The 22003-nt window shown below is 47.3% G+C and overlaps 3 protein-coding genes across 8 annotated transcripts; 1 reads left to right on the forward strand and 2 right to left on the reverse strand.

Annotated features, from left to right (window-relative positions):
* Positions 1-1399: 1399 nt before the first annotated feature.
* MLLT11 (MLLT11 transcription factor 7 cofactor) lies at positions 1400-15659 on the reverse strand. 4 transcript variants are annotated; one of them, XM_058439301.1, is made up of 4 exons: positions 15419-15659; positions 14293-14387; positions 9358-9430; positions 1400-2683 (listed from the first exon to the last, which is right to left on the reverse strand). In XM_058439301.1, exon 4 carries the CDS (start codon positions 2675-2677, stop codon positions 2405-2407), a length of 273 nt encoding a protein of 90 aa, XP_058295284.1. In that variant the 5' UTR covers positions 2678-2683; positions 9358-9430; positions 14293-14387; positions 15419-15659; the 3' UTR covers positions 1400-2404. The 4 variants fall into 4 exon arrangements, with proteins under 4 accessions (XP_058295284.1, XP_058295285.1, XP_058295283.1 ...); XM_058439302.1 differs by lacking the exon at positions 15419-15659 and adding an exon at positions 14502-14664; XM_058439300.1 differs by lacking the exon at positions 15419-15659 and having other exon boundaries at positions 14293-14443.
* CDC42SE1 (CDC42 small effector 1) lies at positions 10190-18956 on the forward strand. 2 transcript variants are annotated; one of them, XM_032154723.2, is made up of 6 exons: positions 10190-10436; positions 13149-13284; positions 13931-14247; positions 14796-14906; positions 15602-15692; positions 16578-18956. In XM_032154723.2, the coding sequence occupies exons 3-5, from the start codon at positions 14194-14196 to the stop codon at positions 15674-15676; spliced, it is 240 nt and encodes a 79-aa protein (XP_032010614.1). In that variant the 5' UTR covers positions 10190-10436; positions 13149-13284; positions 13931-14193; the 3' UTR covers positions 15677-15692; positions 16578-18956. The 2 variants fall into 2 exon arrangements, with proteins under 2 accessions (XP_032010614.1, XP_032010613.1); XM_032154722.2 differs by lacking the exon at positions 13149-13284.
* Positions 17931-21911, reverse strand: CUNH1orf56 (chromosome unknown C1orf56 homolog). 2 transcript variants are annotated; one of them, XM_032154719.2, is made up of 3 exons: positions 20777-21911; positions 19451-19467; positions 17931-18030 (listed from the first exon to the last, which is right to left on the reverse strand). In XM_032154719.2, exons 1-3 carry the CDS (start codon positions 21779-21781, stop codon positions 17949-17951), a joined length of 1104 nt encoding a protein of 367 aa, XP_032010610.1. In that variant the 5' UTR covers positions 21782-21911; the 3' UTR covers positions 17931-17948. The 2 variants fall into 2 exon arrangements, with proteins under 2 accessions (XP_032010610.1, XP_058295282.1); XM_058439299.1 differs by lacking the exon at positions 17931-18030 and having other exon boundaries at positions 19334-19467; positions 20777-21892.
* Between the last annotated feature and the right edge of the window lie 92 nt (positions 21912-22003).

The raw sequence follows: 22003 nt of genomic DNA on the forward strand, positions 1-22003 counted from the left end.
TTTTTTGAGACGGAGTCTCGCTTCGTCCGTCGCCCAGGCTGGAGTGCAGTGGCGCGATCTCAGTTCGCTGCAACCTCTGCCTCCCGGGTTCAAGTGATTGTCCTGCCTCAGCCTCCCCAGCAGCTGGGATTACAGGCGTCCGCCACCACGCTGAGCTAATTTTTGTATTTTTAGTAGAGACGGGGTTTTACCATGTTGGCCAGGCTGGTCTCGAACTCCTGACCTCAAGTGATTTCACCCGCCTCGGCCTCCCGAAGTGCTAGGATTACAGGCGTGAGCCACCGCGCCCGGCCTGAGTCATTTCATTTTGGAGGCCTGCAAGAGGATGGAGCATGAGTTTGCAAATCCATTTAGTCACTTTATTTACCAAACAGTTGATCCCTCTCTCCACCCACCAATTGCCATGACTGAAGGACTCCGAAGGGGCCCTTCAAAACTCAGTAAAAATAGAAAGGACGCACTACTTATCCTTCCTGGCCCCATTCTTCGTTAGACTGGGACGGTCTTTAGATGTGGGCTTTTCATGGCCTAGAGGGAGGATTTGTCTTTTTTTCTCCCTCCTCGGTACTTCTGTAGATCATCCTTATTTAGGGTATAGTGTCATCTTTATTTATGGTACACTGCCCAATTCTATCCTATCCATATTGGTATTTACAGTTTCTCTTTTGAGAGTTGGAGTCTTGTCTCATCCTCGTTTACATTCTGTTTGGCTCAGTGCTTTCCTGTAGTAGGCACACAAAAACCAGAAGTTAAGCAGATAACATATTTGAGTGAATTCGTTTATCTTCTTAGGCACCTAGGAGAATTATTACCTGAAATATAATGTTGGTAGTCAGTGGGCAAGCACAAGAGTGGTTGTAGCTGTCTCCCTAACTACTTTTCTGATTTTAAGTTGATTTTGCCGTTTCATTATCTGTTCAATGCGAAGTTCACCATTTAATGTCTAAATGCTATTCAAATCATTCTTCCTCTAAGTTGAATATTATTATAGAAAGATAAAATGAGGCCGGGCTTAGTGGCTCACGCCTATAATCTCAGCACTTTGGGAGGCTAAGGCGGGCAGATCACCTGAGGTCAGGAGTTAGAGACCAGCCTGGCCAACATGGTGAAACCCCGTCTCTATGAAAAATACAAAAATTAGCCAGGCATGGTGGCAGGCGCCTGTAATCCCAGCTACCTGGGAGCCTGAGGTGGGAGGATCCCTTGACCCTGGTGGGTGGAGGTTGCAGTGAGTGGTGATCCGCACCACTGCACTCCAGCCTGGGTGACAGAGCGGGACCCTGTCTCAAAAAAATAAAAATAAAAAAGAAAAAGATGTATAAGCTAAGTGTGAAAGCAAGGCTAATTTCTCAGGTTTCTATGGCTTCCCTTGTGAAGAGAGAAAACTAGACTCCAGTCCTGGGATTGAATGTCTTTATTAAATAAATGAGTAAATGGCAGCACAAATCAGCATCAATACTTTTGGAAGATTGAGGACAAGATGTAGAGTCAAAATGTAATTGTTCATTTCAGGGTCTCAATGTAGCTGAAGAACTGTGCCCACTGATCAGTATTAACATATTGCAAATGCAGGAGGTAAGGCTAAAATAGGACTTATGCTGTTCAGAAGGTTGAATTGAAACCTTAAAAACTATCATAATAGTAGCAATGCATGTTAAGATTTGATAACTTTCTTTAGCTAGAGTTTTCAACCCACAGTTAGGAGCAAAGTTGTAAAGTGAGTAGGTCTGAAGAAGGGACACTCTTTGGAGAAAAGAAATTAGCTACTTCTAAAATGATTCGATTATTTTCCCTATTTTCATTTTCCATAATATTTCCTCCTGTTTTATACCTCTAACTACCCTCCCGATTTCTCTGAGGAAAAAAAAGAATATAAGAGAGCAGGATCAAAAAAAAGCAAAAGACTTATCACTTCAGCCTTTTAGAAATACTGTTTCATAGCAGATAACCTCAAATTAAAACTTCTGAGGTTTTCATCACCCCTTGAAGAAATATTTGTGTTTACTGGCCTGGAGCAGGAAATTAGGAAGGTTTAAGGAATCTCTGAAGCTGATTAAAATAGAGTCAAAAATCAGTCTTCCATTTTGCATTACTATACTACTCTCAGGTGTCCCCAGTCAGGCCTAGTTTCTGGAGTTAATATTTGGGGGGGGGGAAAGAGGAATCCCTGTGACCCAGTACTCCATTGCTTGAACCATTTACTTTGTGACTTGAGGGCTTTTGAGAGAAATGGAGTAGACAGATAGATAAATAAATAAATACATAGAACTCAACTCTGGCAGATTCATCAGCACCACCAACACACTAGAGAGAGAACAGGATTAAAATGGGAAAGGAGTGGAAAGGAAGGGGCTTGAGAGGGAAGACAATGAGGGCAAGGTGGTGGGAGAGAGAAGTGTTGGCCTTAGAGCAAGTCCAATTCGAAGGAGTGGATGCTGGCAATGGGAGCTCTCCAGAAGTTGAAGGTGCTGTACTCAAGGAGGACATCACCTTCAGGGTTTTTCTCCTGGTCTGCCGCAGTTGCTTGCCCGATCATTTTGCCAACGCTGCTGTCTTTGATCTTGTAGGTGGCTGTATCTGACAGACCCAGGCCTTCCAGCTCCGACAGATCCAGTTCTGGGATGGGCATCCTCCAGAAAAGAAAGGAACTGTACTGGCTACTCACAGGGTCCCTCATAGCTTCCTAGAAAGAAACCACTTGTCAGTCTTCATGCTACAGCAACTTCTTTGTGGCTGATGGCCTTTCCTTACTTAGATACTCCACATACCGGTAAAAAAGGAATTTCTTTCTTTTTTTTTCTATTAAAGAAAGAAAATTGTATATCCTCCAAGCCCACCAGTAAAAACGAATTTGGGGAGGAAAAAAAAGAAACTCACCATCCCCAATTGCCTCTGGAGATAATCCAAGTTCCCTTGGACAAGCTTCAGAAACCCTTTATTATGAATTTCTACTTTTTTTTTTTCTCAATGAGATGGAGTCTTGCTCTGTCACCCAGGCTGGAGTGCAGTGGCGAGATCTTGGCTCACTGCAAGCTCCACCTCCCGGACTCACACCATTCTCCTGCCTCAGCCTCCCGAGTATCTGGGACTACAGGTGCCCGCCACCATGCCCGGCTAATTTTTTGTATTTTTTAGTAGAGACAGGGTTTCACCATGTTAGCCAGGATGGTCTCGATCTCCTGACCTCGTGATCTGCCTGCTTCGGCCTCCCAAAGTGCTGGGATTACAGGCGTGAGCCACCGCGCCCGGCCAAATTTCTGCTATTTTCTAAACTTCTTCCCATCTTGGAATGACTTATTTACCATCTATTGCATCAAATGGATCTTGGGTCTGATTTTCAAGGCCTTCTAAAATCTAGCCTCTTCTTCCCAGCAGTGGTATAGCCTCTGTTACAGTTATGCTCATTCCTGTCTTGCTTAACTCTCTCCATTCTCCACCTTAAAATACTTTCCACGTTTCAGCCAGGTGTGGTGGCTCATGCCTGTGATCTCACAACTTTGGGAGGCAGAGTGGGCGGATCACTTGAGGCCAGGAGTTTGAGACCAGCCTATCCAACATGGGGAAACCCTGCCTCTACTAAAAATACAAAAAATTAGCCAGGCATGGCGGTTCGTGCCTGTGGTCCCAGCTCCCAGGGAGGCTGAGGCAGGAGAATTGCTGGAATCCAGCAGGGTGAGGTTGCAGTGAGCCTTCCAACCTGGGCAACAGAGCAAGATTCTGTCTAAAAAAAAAAACTTTCCACATTTCAGGACTCCATTCAAGAGCTCAGTGGTTCACACCTGTATTCCCAGCACTTTGGGAGGCTAAGGCAGGCGGATGGCTTGAGACTAGGAGTTCCAGACCTGCCTGGGCAACATGGCAAAACTCCGTCTACAAAAAATACAAAAAATTAGCTGGGCCTGGTGGTGCATGCCTGTAGTCCCAGCTACTTGGGAGGCTGAGTGGGAGAATCACTTGAGCCTAGGAAGCAGAGGTTCCAGTGGGCTGAGATTGTGCCATTGCACTCCAGCCTGGGGAATAGAGTGAGATCCTGTCTCAAAAAACAAAAAGACAAAACAAAAGAAACAAAAAAACTCCAAGTCTACAGAGGAACCCCCGTTCCCCTAGCCCAAACTCCTATTATACTTAAAAATACTTGACTTCCTCCTGACTTTGGTTTAATAGCTCATGGTATGTGTGAAAAGGCCTTCCATGACTTTTCTGCTTTCTATTTTCCTTCTTGCCTTCTAAACACTACTATAAACTCACCTCTTCCAGATGACTTCCTTAAACTTACTCAGCTTCATCTACTCTATTTCCTCCAGCATCTCCCCCAACACCCTGTAGAGTTTTACCTAACTCCATCAGTTTGGGATTACAGATCACTGTTAATGTATTTTATGTATAGGGATGGCCTTATTGCCTTCTGAATGGGGAAAAGCAAAGGGCAGTAGAGAGCAAGCTAGAATCTGAGAAAAAGAAAAAGCTCTTTGACAAACTGACTCCTTTTCTTACAACCAGAGTATGAATAAAAAACTGCTCAAACAGTCCCTGAGTGTCTGGCAGAGCTGTCTTGCAATTTAAAAAGCTAAAGCAAATTTTATGAAATATTAACTCAAAAGGCCTAAAACCTCTATGTCATTGACCCAGAGACATGTACACAGGGTACCAAATACATTCAAGAAAGACATGCATGCAAGCATATGTGCCATTAAAATCAAGTCAATAACATAAAATAAGACTACACAGAAAATTGAAGTTAAAGTGCTATTCACTAATGTAAATAGTAATGAAATTTTTTATTTAATATAGTATGGATTTAATTATCAAATACTCTAAATTTTGCAAAAGGCCCCTTTTTGGCTAGCTTCCCCTTCCCCTCCACAAATGCTCTCCACCCCTACTTCATCTATCTTTACATCTATCATTATCTTAAACACTATCATTTACTTAAAGGGTTTCGACAGTGCCTTGTACCACAATATATGTTCAATAAATGCTTCCCACTATCCTTCACTTTAAATTATCCAGGTATTTTAGGCAAAGGCAATATCTAATTATCACTGTGTTCTTAGAGATACATGATTAGCAAATGTATAGATTAGAAAGATACACTCTCTCGGAGCTACACAGACACGCCCAAATATCCTTTGTCCAGACCCTTTGTGGGCATCCAAGGCCTACTCAACAGGGCCTTGCTGTGTCATGCTGTCACCATGGGGAAGAGGGAAGGAAAAGGTGGTGGTAGAGGGGAGCGGAAGCTCTCTGGCATCTCATAATGTGTGCCTCAGTCAGAGCTTGGATTTTCCTATTAGCATTCCCCCACCAATTCCACTGAGTTGCAAATAATCATTCTTTTCCAGAATCTGTCCCCATACCTAGGAGTTTCCACAAGGGTAAAAACCAATCTACTTTCTCTGTACACAAGTGCTGGGCTTTGTACCCAAAGCCATTCAAGGCTGCTGATTAACTTTCCCTCACTATTTAATTAATACCTTGCCATTCCCATATATTAGCCCACAGGTAAGCCTTAACAATCCATTTCTCTCTAGCCTACCTCTCCTTCAGAACAAAACCCAGGTGCTAAAAGAACTTTCCTGGCCAGGCGCAGTGGCTCACGCCTATAATCCCAGCACTTTGGGACGCCGAGGCAGGCAGATCACGAGGTGAGGAGTTCAAGACCAGCCCAATCAACATGGTGAACTCCTGTCTCTATTAAAAATACAAAATTAGCCAGGCGAGGTGGCGCATGCCTGTAATCCCAGTTATTTGGGAGGCTGAGGCAGGAAAATTGCTTGAACCTGGGAGATGGAGGTTGCAGTGAGCCGAGATCTTGCCATTGCACTCCAGCCTGGGCAACAAGAGCGAAACTCCATCTCAAAAAAAGTAATAATAAATAAATAAATAAATAACTTTCCTATGCTGTAACAGGGGTCTCTTTTCTCTGATCCCAATGCTCAAGTATACTGATGATAATGAGAGCAAATGGATTGGAAATCCATTTGGAATTAAAGTAAAGTTCAGATTGGAAGGTCTCTTAACAGAATCAGATACTCTTCCATGCATTAATGGATCTATCACTTTCTCTACTCATTCTACCCAAGCCCTGCCTGATATTATAGGACTATTACAGCTGCCTACAGCCTCCACCCTGCTACTTACTAGCCAAGGGTCAAGAAGCATTAGTTGTGGCCGGGCGTGGTGGCTCACGCCTGTAATCCCAGCACTTTGGGAGGCCGAGGCAGGTGGATCACGAGGTCAGGAGATCGAGACCATCCTGGCTAACACGGTGAAACCCCGTCTCTACTAAAAATACAAAAATTAAGCTGGGTGCGGTGGCGGGCGCCTGTAGTCCCAGCTACTTGGGAGGCTGAGGCAGGAGAATGGCGCGAACCCGGGAGGCGGAGCTTGCAGTGAGCTGAGATAGCGCCACTGCACTCCAGCCTGGGCGAAAGAGCGAGACTCCGTCTCAATAATAATAATTATAATAAGTAAATGAATAAAAATTTTAAAAAAAGAAGCATTAGTTGAAATGTTACCAAAGGAGCAGAAAGAACATTCTACCACCTCCAAAAACAGAACCCCAAGTTTCAAAAGGCCTTTCTCCAACACACCCTATTGGATCTCACCAGGCCAGAGACTCCTAAATAATGGCCTTAAATAGGTTCCAAAATGCTCCAGTGTAATGTGAAATGACTGTACTAAGGCAGAAAAAGAAAGTGTTAATCTAGAACACAGTGATGTGTGAGAGTGTGGGGGCTTCAGGAATGGTGAGTGGGTAGGCTAGGATGTTTTTAATGTTAAAAGTGAATTCTGAGTTGTTCTTTTTCTTCTTAGTTTAAGTTCCAAAATAAACCCTGGGAACTGAGCATTACTCAGCAGAGAAGCTGCTTAGAAGGAGGGTGATGCCGGGATTGGAGCAGGGTGGGGGAGCATGTTGGAAAGGTGAGGTCATCATCCTATGATACTCAACTCTGATAATCTCCATAGTACTTTGCAGAGACGTGTGCAGAAAGAGAGCTACAAAAAATGGTTGTATCCATTAACCAACCACCCACTGCTTAAATCTGGGACTATAGAGATTCTAAGAAGCATACCCTAGGAGTCAGTACTGTTACGGACTTGTGGCTACAGGGATTCTTACTGTTACCAGTTATTTTCCCAGCTAGCTGGGTTCTTTTCTCTCTCCTCCCTGACAAGTCTTCTCCAGAATGAGCTTAGTATAATGCAGGGCACATTATAGGCTCTTTAAAAAATAGAATCATGGGGCTGGGTGCGGTGGCACACGCCTGTAATCTCAGCACTTTGGGAAGCCGAGGCAGGTGGATCACAAGGTCAAGAATTCGAGACCAGCCTGGCCAAGATAGTGAAACCCCGTCTCTACTAAAAATACAAAAATTAGCCAGGCGTGGTGGCAGGTGCCTATAATCCCAGCTACTCGGGAGGCTGAGGCAGGAGAATCGCTTGAACTGGGGAGGCGGAGGTTGCAGTGAGCCAAGATTGCACCACTGCACTCCAGCCTGGCAACCGAGCGAGACTCCATCTAAAAAAAAAAAAAAAAAAAAAAAAAAAATAGAATCATGGGGGGAAAAATCATAGAATTTTAAAACTAGAAGACATCTTAGAAATTAATGACTTGGGAAGACTTCCAGCCAGTTTGTATAGAATCCAGGTCTCATAATTCCCAATCTGATCCCTTTTTGTGTTGTACATGGATAGTTGCCAACAGCTTTATATAACCCTATACCAGTTTTCCCAAAACTTAAAAGAATTCTTAGTTGCTGAAGAATAGATATTCCGTGGGTTAGGTGATTGTTCCTGTAATTGTGATCTGAATGGGGAAAAGCAAAGGGCAGTAGAGAGCAAGCTAGAATCTGAGAAAAAAAAAAGCTCTTCGATAAACTGACTCCTTTTCTTACAACCAGAGTATGTATAAAAAACTGCTCAAACAGTCCCTGAGTGTTTGGTAGAGCTATCTTGCAATTTAAAAAGCTAAAGCAAATTTTATGACATATTAACTCAAAAGGCCTAAAATCTCTATGTCACTAACCCAGAGACATGTACACAGGGTACCAAATACATTCAAGAAATACATGCAAGCATATGTGGCATTAAAATCAAGTCAAGAACATAAAGTAATACTACACAGAAAATTGAAGTTAAAATGCTATTCACTAATGTAAATAGTAATGAAATTTTTTATTTAATATGATATGGATTTAATTATCAAATACTCTAAATTTTGCAAAAGGCCCCTTTTTGGCTAGCTTCCCCTTCCCCTCCACAAATGCTCTCCACCCCTACTTCATCTATCTTTACATCTATCATTATCTTAAACGCTATCATTTACTTAAAGGGTTTCGATAGTGCCTTGTACCACAATATATGTTCAATAAATGCTTCCCACTATCCTTCACTTTAAATTATCCAGGTATTTTAGGCAAAGGCAGTATCTAATTATCACTGTGTTCTTAGAGATACATGATTAGCAAATGTATAGATTAGAAAGATACACTCTCTCGGAGCTACACAGACACGCCCAAATATCCTTTGTCCAGACCCTTTGTGGGCATCCAAGGCCTACTCAACAGGGCCTTGCTGTGTCATGCTGCCACCATGGGGAAGGGGGAAGGAAAAGGTGGTGGTAGAGGGGAGCGGAAGCTCTCTGGCATCTCATAATGTGTGCCTCAGTCAGAGCTTGGATTTTCCTATTAGCATTCCCCCACCAATTCCACTGAGCTGCAAATCATTCTTTTCCAGAATCTGTCCCCATACCTAGCTCCTGTGGGCTATACTGATTTCACTATGGAATCAGGCAGTTCTCCAACACAGAGGCCCCCACCTTTCCTACCCTAGGCTGCCTCTTTCTTTGGAGCAAAGATTTGAGGTGGAATGAAAGAGATTATCCAAAGAAAGGTCAGGATTACACCCAACATTATCCCATATAACCCCCTCCCAAACTCCCTCCTACAGAGAAACATAGAACACTACAGAAAAAAATTGCAAGTATAGGGAAGTACAGGACAGAGGGATACAGTAGGACTAAAAATTCATCAAATAGCTGGTAAAACAAATTATGGTTTGAAAAGGAAGATAAGTAGACTGAAGATATTAAATACACAGGACAATAAATTACAGAAAAGGATACTTGAAATAAGGAGGTAGGTGCTGAGAAATGACTACAAGTAAATTGTTAGAAATTAATGGTCTGTACAAGGTAACAAGGCATGGATGCTGTGAAGAAATAACTACCCATTGTTCATAGCGCCCCCTTCTCTCCAGCTGTCCCCCACCTTATGTGGGGTCTTTCAATCTAACCATAAGCAGCCGCTCTTCTATCTTTGCAGCCCCCTGCCCCCCTCCCTCAGTTTGGTTTACCTGTTATCAATCAATTACTGGCGTGTTCCAAAGATGGAGGGAGTGCCTCTGGGGCTCCGGGGTCTGCGCCGGGCTGGAGAAATACAAAGCTGTTGGGGCTTTGACGGCTTTGTCTTCTCACTCCTTTTCTCTCTTCAGTGACTGAGTCTGTCAGTTCACTCTCCCCCTGCAATGCAGCCCCTCCTAAGAAGGGCGGAAGGATTCCCCGCCCCCTCCTGCCTGACTCGGCTAATTGAAATGATAGGTTCCAGAACACTTGAGGGAAGGAGAGACGATGAAAGCATCTCCCTAGGCTCATTGGTCTGCGCTATTATTCCCGATCTCTTCCAGCACCCCCGTGCTGACTGGGGCTCAATGAATGAGCAGTTAATTGCCCTCTAATTTTAGGTCCTCTAATTTATGGATTTGAAATCTTAACTCTAGACTACAATGGAAAGGAGGAGTGTTCCTTTCTTCCACAATTTAAGGACTTCAGGTTACAAGGTATTTTTAAGAATCAGAATATTTTTCCACCCCTTCTCCCAATCCCTGCTCCTCCTGACTCGCCTCTTTACCCTCACAATGGGTAAATAAACCTAGTCCTATTCCATTTTGGGTAAAGCACAAGAAATTTGGGGTGGGGGTAGTGCTTCTGCGAATCTCTGAACTTGGTTAGGTCTGGGGGTTTGGGGGGCTCCGCTTCGTTTTGCCCCGAAGTGCCTGGCGCGCAAAGGGAACGTGAGATTCCCGGGGCCCCAGCTTGGGTGCCATGCACGGCCCTCATCTAGGTATCCGCATTCTCCGGTTCTCCCCGCAGGGGCGGCGGCCTTGAGGGGCTGCAGAGGCACCCTCCCACGTCCCGCACAGTGCAGTGCCTCCGCAGTCCAGAGGGGAGCTGTGCGCTCGGCTCGGAGCCGGACGGGTTTCGTAATCGCGTCGCCGCCGCTTCCGCCTTCAGCCGGCCCCACCTCTGCCGGCTCGTCCTCGGCTCCCCCACCGCGCCGCAGAGCTAGCCCAGGAAGCCCACACTGGCGGCCACTGAGCAGAGTCCCTCACCCCCACCAGCTGTAGCTGAACGTCTGGATGGTGGAGAAGAGCAGGTGAGGCCGTGCAGTTGGTCCCCTGGCCCGCCCGCCGCGCCGGCAGGGCCAGGCAGAGACACACCGGATGCGGGGTGTGGGGGAGGCGGGTGTCCTGGGCTGCAGAGATGCTGGGGTGGTGGGAAAGGGGTGCGCGCCCGGGGTGGCCGTCCTCATCCACGCTCCTGGGGTGCGCAGGCTGAGGCCGCTGAAGAGTAGAAGGAAAAGAAGGAACTGGAATGTTGGGGGAGGTGGGAGGGAGAGGGTCTGAAAGATTCCCAGAGAGGTCCCAATCCGGTTAAGGGTTGGGAAGAGCAGAGAACTTCTGGGTAGAGTTGGGTAGTTGGGGGAGACAGATATGGAATCTGTGTGATTGAATATATTTGGGGAGGGGAGGCTTAGGGCCTAGCCCTCTTTCCTCTTAAGCCCCCAGAAGACCTTTCCTGGGGAAGGGGAAGGTTGGTGTTGGGCCTGTCACTTGGCTGAAATATGGAGTCCACTCCGCTTCTCCAGAGTCCCTCAGCAGCCCTCCATGTCTCGGGGTCTCCACACAGGGACCAGCTGCTGCCCCGGGCTTCTAGCCAGAATTGCCCATGCCATTCTCTCGATTCTTTCTTTCTCTCCAGCTGCTTCATGTGAGGGCTTGTCAGGCCGCGGGTTGGAGGCCTTAGGGCCAGAGGCGGGGCGGGGGACCGGGAGAACCGGTTTGGGGCCCGAACAGGACCAGAGAACTAGCCTGTACATCCTTCCTCCCTGGCACCTCTTTCCCATCCCTTCTGCTCACCTCCCAACAGCTCTGAGACCCTCAAGTCCTAGTGTGATCTTGGTGGGGGTGGGGGGTGGCTTTCCCGGTTCCATATTTCACTCTTGCCATTTGGAACTCAGAGAGGCCGAGTTCTGAGCACCACTTGGCTCTCAGGACGTGGCCTTATGAGGTCTAATCCTCATCCCTCCTGTTGTTTTCTCAGCCCCTTCCCTATTCACTGTGGGGTTGGATTTGGGTGGCTCTTCCGCCTGGGCTGACCAGCTCAGGACTTCATTTTTCCTCAACCCACTCTCTTCTGGCTGCTTTAAAGAAGAGTGGACGAGAGGGGCTCTTCCTTTTCTGGCTTTGTTCGCATCCCCCACTGCCCTGCGCTACCATAACATTCACCCTGACCTGTCTTCTTCACACTCTGACCCCACCCTCAAGTTTCAGAGACCCTAATGTCCTAGGGAATGGAATTTCCTGGTCACTTCTCGTCATCATTGGTCATTTCATGCCAAGTCCCACACACACGCTTTCCCTCCACCCTGCTCTGGTCAGGTCCCTGGAAAAGAAACAGAAATGGCCTTGTTCTCTCCACTGCCCCTTTCCCTCTCCTTCTCCTCCCCCTCTCTTCTCCTCTTCCCTCCCAGCACTATCTACCTCTGTCCCTCAGCTTTGAGCAGGGTGGGGGATGTTGAGGGAGAGTCCAGTCACAGTACAGCCTGCCTGCTGGTATTGGGGGTTTCCTCTAATTCTTCATTTTCCCCCAACCCTTACCACCTGCCACCACCACCATCAGGACAAACCCTATGACTGACTCATTGACGTTCCACTGACCACAGCTCCCCTCTCTGGACAGCGTGTTTTAGCTTCCGCTCCTTCTGGTTACTCCTCCCTTCCAGTGGTGAGAAGGGAAGTAAGAGAAAGCCCAGCCTCCTCGGTTCTCCCCTCCCCTAGAAGCTATATTTGAGTGTTTGTGTGATCTCATCTCAAGGCTGTTAAAAAAAAAAAAAACCTCTCCGTGTGTGTGTGTGTGTGTGTGTGTGTGTGTGTTTTGTATTTGAGACGGGGTCTTGTCCTGTCACCCAGGCTGGAGTGCAGTGGTGCAAACATGGCTCACTGTAGCCTCCAACTCTTGGGCTCAAGTGATCCTCCTGCCTCAGCCTCCCCAGTAGCTGGGATGACAGGCGCATGCTACCACACCCTGCTATCTCTTTTTTTTGTTTGTTTGTTTTTGAGGCGGAGTTTTGCTCTTGTTGCCCAGGCTGGAGTGCAATGGCGATCTCGGCTCACTGCAACGGCGATCTCGGCTCACTGCAACCTCCGGTTCAAGCGATTCTCCTGCCTCAGCCTCCCAAGTAGCTGGGATTACAGGCGTCCGCCACCACGCCCAGCTAATCTTTTGTATTTTTAGCAGAGAAGGGGTTTCACCATGTTGGCCAGGCTGGTCTGGAACTCCTGACCTCAGGTGATCCGCCCGCCTTGGCTTCCCAAAGTGCTGGGATTACAGGCGTGAGCCACCACGCCTAGCCTATCTCTTGTTTTTAAATCAGTCTAGGGTGCCAAAGCATCAGGGTTCCCGGCCTGCAAGAAAGGGAGATTCCTGTTCGTGTTAAAGTGTCATATTTATGAAACTGCCCTTTTTGGAATCTTTGAGGTTGTCTGTACTATAGGACTGGGGAAATGCAAATGAGTCTAAGAAGAAACCCAGGTGTGTCCTACCCTGGCTGGCAGTAGTGAGAAGGGAGGAAGTTCTTCCTTGGACACTAGTACTGTTGGAAAGTTCCTTGTGTCTGGTTGGCTGATGAAGCTTGAGGATAGAATTGGTGAGGAGGGAGGGGAGAAAAGGTCACAGCTGGAGGGGAGCCTGGGCCCTATAGGGTGTGAGGCAGAGCAGAGTGGCAGATAAGACATGTGGATGGTGGGGAAAATATTCCTCATGGGACAGAAGATACCTGGCACATGTACCCACAACCTGTACACAGATGATCTGTACTGGACACACGTGGAGATATGGCCATGCCACACATGTGCAAACAGAGGTGTACACACAGGAGTGCAGTGATACAGGACACAGATAAACAGAATGTACACAGCCTTCAGGAAGGATCTCAAGGTCAGGTAATAAAGGAACTGCTAACTGGCTTCTGGGAGGGATTGGATTTCACTGGAGGGAAATCAGGAGGAATAGGGCAGCAAACAGAGAGGGAAGAAACTCCTCATTGTAGAAAGTCTTTCCTGAGGGCCAACTGGCCAGTTAGTCTCCTAGGACCTCAGTGGTCCAGGGCTCTCCTGTTCTTAAAGAAACTCTAGGCATTCAGGACAAGGTAAGAAAAAAGGCAGGGACAGGGTGGAGACCTTGTTTGTGAGAACAAAAAACCACTATTTCCTCTTCAGAGTCACTTAAATGCCCTTCCCCTTCTGCCCTAAACTCAAGAGAGAAGGGAGCTGGAGCTTGTATCACCCCAAACTTTGCTAATTTCCTTTGGTCCTCGTCCATCCTCTTAACTCTAAGTGCTTCTAGCCCCCTTCCTCTCCCTTGGTACCACCAGCCACTGCTCCTTAACCCCTTGGTGTCCTTTTGGTTCTGTTCCTTTTTCTTAGAGTGAAACTGAGGTTCACAGTGTTTGGGAACGAGTGTTGGTGTACAGGTCTAGGGCCTCTCAGGGAGGACTGGGAAGATATAGGCTCATCAGGAGGTTTCTCAAGGATTGGGGGGAGGGGGAGATTTCTCATTGATCTTTCTTTTTACTTTCTTCTAATCCAGGGTTCCGAGTCTGAGGAAGACATAACCTTGTGCCTGCCTGCTCACCTCTCTCTCTGGTCCTGTTCATCTCTCAGGCTCTGAGACACTGACCTTCACTGCTCAGTTAAAGGTTCCAGGGATTCCACTTTCTCTGGACCCATCCAGCTGAGTGAACCCAGGGTGGTGGTGTATCTGGGGAGAGTGAGGAGTGGGTCGTCCAAACACCAGGGAAAGAGCCCTTTGGGGCCTCAGACAGAGGAGTGAAGCTGGAACCATCAGGGAACATGAGTGAATTTTGGCACAAACTGGGCTGCTGTGTGGTAGAGAAACCCCAGCCGGTGAGTCTCCCCACCCCCATCCTAACCCAAAGAGCAGTCAGTTACCGTGTGCTGTGACGTAGCCACACCATCTAGGATCTGCCATCTAAAAAGCACACTTCTTGCCTCCCTCTGTGTCAGGAGCTTCTATGGTCAGGCAGCTGTATATGTGGAATAAAGGGGACTGGGTGATAGAAGAAGTGAATAGTCCTAGCTATTACCCCCTGTTCCTGTCCATTCTGGGCTGGGTGGGGTTTGTAGGTGGAGCTGCATACCTGTCAGTTTTCCCCATTATTTCGTCATCAGTCAGAGGTGACTTTGACGTGTCCTTTCTTCATCCAGTGTTCACTCTGCAGGCCACTGCCCTCACTACTCTGGTTCATGTCTTCTGTGTGCTTTTGTTGTTCCAGCTTTGCCTTTCATGCCCTAGTGATTTCCCTGTTAAAATGCCACATCCCCTCTTCCCACCAGGCCCTTAGCTTTTTAGTGGTTTTGAAGACTCTTTTCCCTTCCTCCATGATGACTGGAGGAGGGGCCTTAAGACATGACTCCTTATCTTCTCCAAGCAGAAGAAGAAGAGAAGACGGATTGACCGGACCATGATTGGGGAACCAATGAATTTTGTCCACCTGACTCACATTGGCTCAGGGGAGATGGGGGCCGGAGATGGACTTGCCATGGTAACAAGGAAATGGGGAGAGGTTGATAACGGGGGTGAGGTCTATAACCGTTCCCTCTTTTTGAAAGTTCAAGCTTAGGGACATACGAAAATACTCAATGGGGAAGTAAAAACCTGGGATTCTAGTCCTGGTCACCAGTTGTGGAAACCCGAGACCTGACATTTTAGGTGTCTGGGCCTAGGTTCTCTTATCTTTACACCTTAGCAGATTGTTCTTCATTGGGGTAGGGGGTATATAGATCTTAATAGTTGGAGGGCTTTTTCCAAAAACTTATAACCCTCCCTTCTCCTAATTAAGAACTGCTGTCTCAGTGCCACGGTAAATCATATATTTAGGAATGTTGAGACAGGAAAAAAGCTGAGCACCTTCGTCCTAAATAATGTCTAAGATGCACTTCTGTTCCCAAAATAAGGGAAATGGGTCTAGAGATAGTCTTTTCCCAGATCCTGAAACTCAGATATATAGGGAGAATCCATTGTGAGGGAATATTATTAGTAAAAGACCCATTTTACCTCATCCTCATGAAGGCCAGTGTGAAAAGAGGCATTGAGACTCCCCTAGGAGGAATGGCGGTTAGTAGATGGCTGCTATTGTCAAGGAGATGGCGTCAACCTCTTCCCTGGAGGGCACAAAGTAGAATTCTTACTGTAGGATATGAAGACTTAGGAAGGTGTTTCACATCTGTTTTTTCACAGACAGGTGCAGTTCAGGAGCAGATGAGATCCAAGGGAAACCGAGATAGGCCATGGAGCAATTCTAGGGGCTTATAGCTCCAATAATGGAATGGTGAGTGATTAGAGAAACCCATCCAACACCTCAACCCCCATAACAGCACAATCTGATACCCTGACTCAGAACCCTGATCTTATGCAAGAAAGGGAGGTGTGGCCGGGCGTGGTGGCTCATGCCTGTAATCCCAGCACTTTGGGAGGCTGAGATGGGTGGATCAGTTGAGGCCAGGAGTTCAAGACCAGCCTGGCCAACGAGGCAAAACCCTGTCTCTACCAAAAAATACAAAAATTAGCCGGGCACAGTGGCATACTCCTGTAGTCCCATCTACCTGGGAGGCTGAGGCATGAGAATTGCTTGAACCCGGGAGGCGGAGGTTACAGTGAGCTGAGATCGCGCCACTGCACTCCAGCCTGTGTGACAGAGCGAGACTCGATCTCAAAATATAAAAAAGAATGGGAGATAGGGAGGAATTAGAAGAGAAGATTCAAGAATGTAGGATCTAGGCCGGGCATGGTGGCTAACACCTATAATCCCAGCACTTTGGGAGACCGAGGTCAGCAGATTACTTGAGGTCAGGAGTTTGAGACCAGGCTGGCCAACATGGTCTCTACTAAAAGTACAAAAACTAGCCAGGCATGATGGCACACGCCTGTAATCCCAGTTACTCAGGCGGCTGAGGCAGGAGAATCACTTGAACTCGGGAGGCGGAGGTTGCAGTGAGCCTAGATGGCGCCACTGCACTCCAGCCGGGGCAACAGAGCGAGATTCCGTCTCAAAAAAAAGAATGTAGGATATACAAAGACTGAGAGGGTGTTGTGCAGACAGAAGTAAAGAACACACTGTGGAAATAGCTTAAAGTCTGCACTAGGTAGTGCCTTCTTCCTAAAGCCTTGGTTTTCTTTGAGGCTAATCTTTAAGAAAAACTTTTTTTTATTTCAGGTTCTGCCATCTTGAAACCCCCATTCTGTTTCCAGCCCAGAAGAAATGCTGCCCCTACCAGATCCCTCCTTGAACCAGTGATCTAAGGTCCCCTCTTTTCCGTATCTGCCTAACAGTGCCTCACAAGGCTTGGGGGCTGGCCCTCTACTCCCTCTGGCTATAGCCCCTCCTGGAGATGGGGTCATGGCAGCAGGACTGATCAAGTGACTACTGGTTAGCCAGAGGAGCTCATCTGAAGCCCTGGAAACCCTCAGATCTGAGATAGGAGTTCTCTAGGAACCTGGATTGAGTTCCTGTCTCCTGAATGATGGTCTGGGTGCCACCTGTTTTTAAACTCTTAACCTGGAACTCCTTAAATGGGGTAGGTGGGTGAGATTATCAAAGCTGAAGCTGGCTTTGCTGAGAAGCTCCCTACCTACCTCCCTGCCCTTCTCCTCCTTCCTCGTGGAATGAACTAAAGCAGATGTAAAGCAGGGGCTGGTGGGGGTGCCTACTCCCTTTTCCACTCTTTATCTTTAGATTTCAAACCTTAGGCTCATAGCCCCTCAGTATCTCTCTGCTAATACCAGTGTCTCTTTCTCTAGTTAGCCCTCTAATCTTCTGTTTCTGTTTACCAGCTTCCCAGCAACTTTCCTTTTTTAAAATATTAAAAATTTAATTCAGGTTCTCTTAATTATCCTCATCCTGCTGTTGCCTCCGCCCTTAACTCTATCCCTATTGGGAACCTTGTTTCCCACCGAATAAGAGTTAAGGTAAGAGGTAGCTCTTCACCTGATGACATTCCATTTAAGTCTTGGGGCATCTTTCCTGCCCTCTGCCATCCTCCCTGCTGGCCCAGGTGAGAGGAGGAAGAGGGGTCTGGAGAGAAACCCAGAATGTGGCAGAACTAGGAGTAAGTCCATCTCAAGGTGGACTTCTGATCACTGAGGATGGTGAGATAAATAGGTTGAAAACAATCATCCGTGAGTTTAGGAGTCTTAAGATCCTCACAGCACGGGAGCAGGGAGAGGCTCTATCTAGAACAAGTTTTCACAACCGAGATGCCTTTGACATTTTGGGCTGAAGTGTTCTTTGTAAGGAAAACCTGTTTCCTGTTTTGTGCATTACAGGATATTTAACAGCATCCCTGGCCCACCCTAGTTATGACAACCAAAAATGTCTCTATACATTGCCAAATTTCTCCTAGGGGGCAAAATCGCCTCCATTTGAGAACCACAACTCTAAAGTCAAGATATTTTTCTCTGAAGTGATTTCTGCTTGGCACGCTACCCTCATCACGTTACTCATCTTAAGCCCGAGCCATGGATGAACTAGGAGCCCATATAAATGAGGCTCAATAGGGCTGCACATAATCTCCAAACAATTCTTTATTCAGTGTTTTGCCTGTGCTCGCATGTTGCCATGATGGACAGGTCCCGTGCTCCTCCATTCTCGCCCTCTGGAGAAGTGGTTCCTGTAGTGTAGAGATATGAACAGGGTATGGTAGGATTGGGGAAAGGGGAGAGAGAAGCAGTAGATATAATCCTTATCCTCCCCAAATTTTAAGCTCTATTTCTGTGCCCTAGTCCTAGACACACATTAGACTCAGGGAGTTTTGTCTGAAGACCAGGTTCCACTGCCCCCCCTGGCTGAAGAGTCTGCTTTAGATGGGAAAACAACGTAGGAGCAGGGGTCTTTAGGCACTTTCAGTATTCTCAGGTCTTCTTCGTTCTGGCCCTTCCAGGGTAATTAGGAAGGCAGAACAAGACAGATGAGCTCCTGCCTGCTCTGAAACAAGAAGGGTGGGGTCTCATTAGCTTTGCAACAGGAAACATCCTGTTTTATGGTAGTGGGGTCAGGAATGTAGGAACTGGTATCCATTCTGCTAATTCTACCACCCATTCAGTTTGCTTATCCCTACAGAACAGTGACTGAGGTTCTATTTTTGTTTTCTTCAAATTTCCATGTATTTTCTGCCATTTTTCAGGGTCTAAGATTGGTCATACATTCCCAATTTACTCTCAGTTCCAGTCAAGCTGGTTGCTCTGAAAGTAACCCAGCTTGTTGCCCTAAAATACCTCAGTAGCCTGAGTGTTACACTAGAGATCTAAAGGGTTAACAGGATAGGGTAGAAAGGTTAGAGACTCCTGGAATCTCTGGTCACCATGATCTTCGGCCTCATTCTAATACCTGTTCTTTGGACACAGTCTTTTTCCTTTGGTGCTCTCTTGCCTTTAGCTACCTTCTCTAATACGTATGCTACCATCACTAATAAAGTGATGGGAATAGGTTTGAGAGTCATAATTTATATTAAAAAGTTGTTGGACTTTTAAATACATTTTTTTCAAATAAAAAGCAAAATAGTTGCACAGTAATCATTGCAGGTGTGTGTTGGATTAAAGGATGGATATAGCTAATGAAGATAACTCCTCAAAAGTGGCTGAGATGGAATTTTGTACCAACATTGCCCTTTTGAGGAGAGAGGGCCAAGCATTATGAAGGCAAGAAGACCACTGTCATCTTTCAAGGGCTCAACTCCTTGTTCTTCCTACTCCCTTTTCTTAGCGTTTATTTGAGATTTTTCAAGCCTGTAAAAGAAGTACTTGTTTTAAAACAATGTTGGAAATGAGGAAAATGAGCAATATCAACATTTTATCCTGAGGGACAGGGAGTAGAAAACAAGCCAGAGGCTGCTAGTTACACAGTTCAGTCTTAGGGATGAAGAGATTTATGTCTCTCCTCCCTCAGGTACCTCTGTAAAGAAACACAAGACCAAACAATGTGTTTTCCAGTTTTGTTTTTCTGTACTAAAAATATCTAGTGGGTGCTAGGATTGAAAGGGCAAGAGAGGTTGAGAAACTGACATCTCCTCATGTGGATGAAGTGGCCATTACCTCTGGTTTCTGTCTATCTGCGTAAGGAAAAAAAATAGAGAAAAAGGGAAATTACAACCACATCTATATTCTTTTCCCTTCCTTGCTTCATCTCCCCCTCCCACGAACCCATATTCCCTCAACCCTACTGCCCACCCCTTACTTATTTTTGTATGCAATAATGGTATTGGACACACAAGGAGAAAAACAGAAACAAGCAAAATGACCAAGTATATGCTTTATCACCTTTCCCTTCTCAAAGTCCTATCATCCAAATCAATTGAGACTACCTTATCAAGTCAATCAGAACCTTTGCTAATTCTGGGTAAAGCAGAGGACTATCCTTCCTTGTCCCGGAAGGACAGTTCTCCCAAATGGTAGTGGTGAAGAGAGTGGGCACTGGTGTCAAACCTGGTTTAAATCTCGTGGCTTTGCCACTTACTAGCTTTGTAAACCTCAGTTTCTTCATCTGAAAAGCAGGGATAATAATACCTCATAGGGTGTGAGGATCGATTCAGGTAAAGTGCACATAGTAAGACCTCAAATTTTGGCAGTTGTTGCTGTTAAGCTGTATTAGGTCAAAACTATTAATTGATTAAGATCCTCCATATCTGTTAATTAGCTGTGCATCAAAAAGACTTTATGGGCCGGGCACAGTGGCTCATTGTAATCCCAGAATTCTGGAAGGCCAAGGTGAGCAGATCCCTTGAGCTCAGGAGTTGGAGACCAGCCTGAGCAACATAGCGAGATCTTGTTAGCCAGGCATGGTGGTGCATGTCTGTAGTCCAAGCTACTCAGCAGGCTAAGGTGGGAGGATTGCTTGAGCCCAGAAGATGGAGGGTGCAGTGAGTTGTGACTGCGCCACCACACTCCAGCCTGAGTGATGAGAGCGAGACCCTGTCTCGAAAAAAAAGTCTTATGGCCAGGGGCACAGTAGCTGATACCTGTAATCCCAGCACTTTGGAAGGCTAAGGCAGGAGAATTGCTTGAGCCCAGGAGTTCAAGACCAGCCTGGGCAACATAGCGAGATCTTTTCTGCAACCCAGGAAAAGAGTGAAACTCTGTCTTGAAAAAAAAAAAAGTATTTCCAATATTAACTATTTGGTCAATAATCACCTAATGAGCAGTAAGACATTTTACCTAATGACCAACCAGTAGTTGCTCAATAAATAATAGGTGAAATCAATGGCTAACAATGTGAATAACCAATGCATGTTATGAATCAATAACCAGGTAAGTCAGTAACAGTTCATGTAAGCAACACTGGCTGGCTTAGCAACTGAGTTTTAGATACCAGGACTTTTCAGATCTGTCAACAAAGACCCTGGCTCATCACCAAACACTTACTGGTTGCATCTCTGTGAACACTGAAGAGAGGCTATTCCAAATATCCTCCAGGCCAATCCTGACCTGTTTCCAAAAAGCCAGGGCTGGGCAGGGGCTGGTGGGTGGCAGGCTGGGACTGCTTCTGAGGTGGATGGTGGGGAAGGGGGTAGTGGTGGTCCTGGTACTGGTGGTGCTCTGAGAGGCACAGTTGGTGTCAGTACAGAGACTTGTGTCCAGGGGGCACTCTTCCCGAAGTCGGTTGCAGGGACATTGTTGATAGGTGCAAGGCTTGTGCTCCGTGCGGAGCTGGCTCAGCGCCCCAACTCGAAGGCGCCCGGAAAGGCCGTGCAGCTTCCCAGACCGGCTCCGGCTCATGGTGCCCGACTTGCAGTGGCAGTGCCACGGGCCCCAGGGCATCAGCACCAGCCGCAGATCCTCAGGAGGTGGCATGGCTGTGGGTGAGGGTGACGGCCACCGGCTCGGTGTAGACCCAGGTGTGGACCACTGGCTCAGGGTGGCCTCCGAGCCTGGCAGGTCCTCAGTAGACCTCCCGGGGGAGCGCGGCAGGCTTGAAGTCAGCCTGATTTCAGGCTCCTGACTATTGGCTATAAACCTCGTGCTGGAACTCCCCGCTGTTTTGGGAGTCGCACTGGGAAGCTCTCCGCTGGTGTTATCCTTTCCGGCGTTAATCACAACCCCCTCTTCCGAAGACCCATCCTCCTCGTTAATGGCGGACGACTGGCTAAAGCCGGTGGACACCGTGGCGGCCAAGAGCTCGGCAGCCGCCGGTCCAGCCAGGCGGTCGGCGTCGGCCATGGCATCATTCTCGTCCTCTAGGATTATCCTCGTCTTCCGGGGAAGACCAGTACGGGCGGTGCTCCGGTAGCTGCGGGTCATGGGGCCCCCAAAACGTAAACTGACCCGCTGCATTTCGGTCGGAGTCTGGGTCAGGCCTTGGGCCCCCGCCGCCCGGGGACCCAGACTCAGCAGCAAGACCCACAGCAGCGCGCCGGCGGGGAGGACCATGGGGCTGGGCTCTTGGGGTTGGGAGGGAGGCCAGTGAGGCAGGCCCTGCCTCCTACCTTCGCCGCCTCCCTTCCGCTGTAGACCCACCGGGTCGTTTGAACCGAGGCCCGCGGGGAAGGGGTGAGGTTCGACGCGCGGGCGCGCGCCGCGCTGGGTGCTCCTAAGGAACCTCTGCGGCAAGAACTCTGCTGGAACCGAAGGTTTGGGATGCAAGGGGTGGTG

This window comes from Hylobates moloch, unplaced genomic scaffold (genome assembly GCF_009828535.3).
Source record: "Hylobates moloch isolate HMO894 unplaced genomic scaffold, HMol_V3 SCAFFOLD_5, whole genome shotgun sequence".
Taxonomy (NCBI): Eukaryota; Metazoa; Chordata; class Mammalia; order Primates; family Hylobatidae; genus Hylobates; species Hylobates moloch.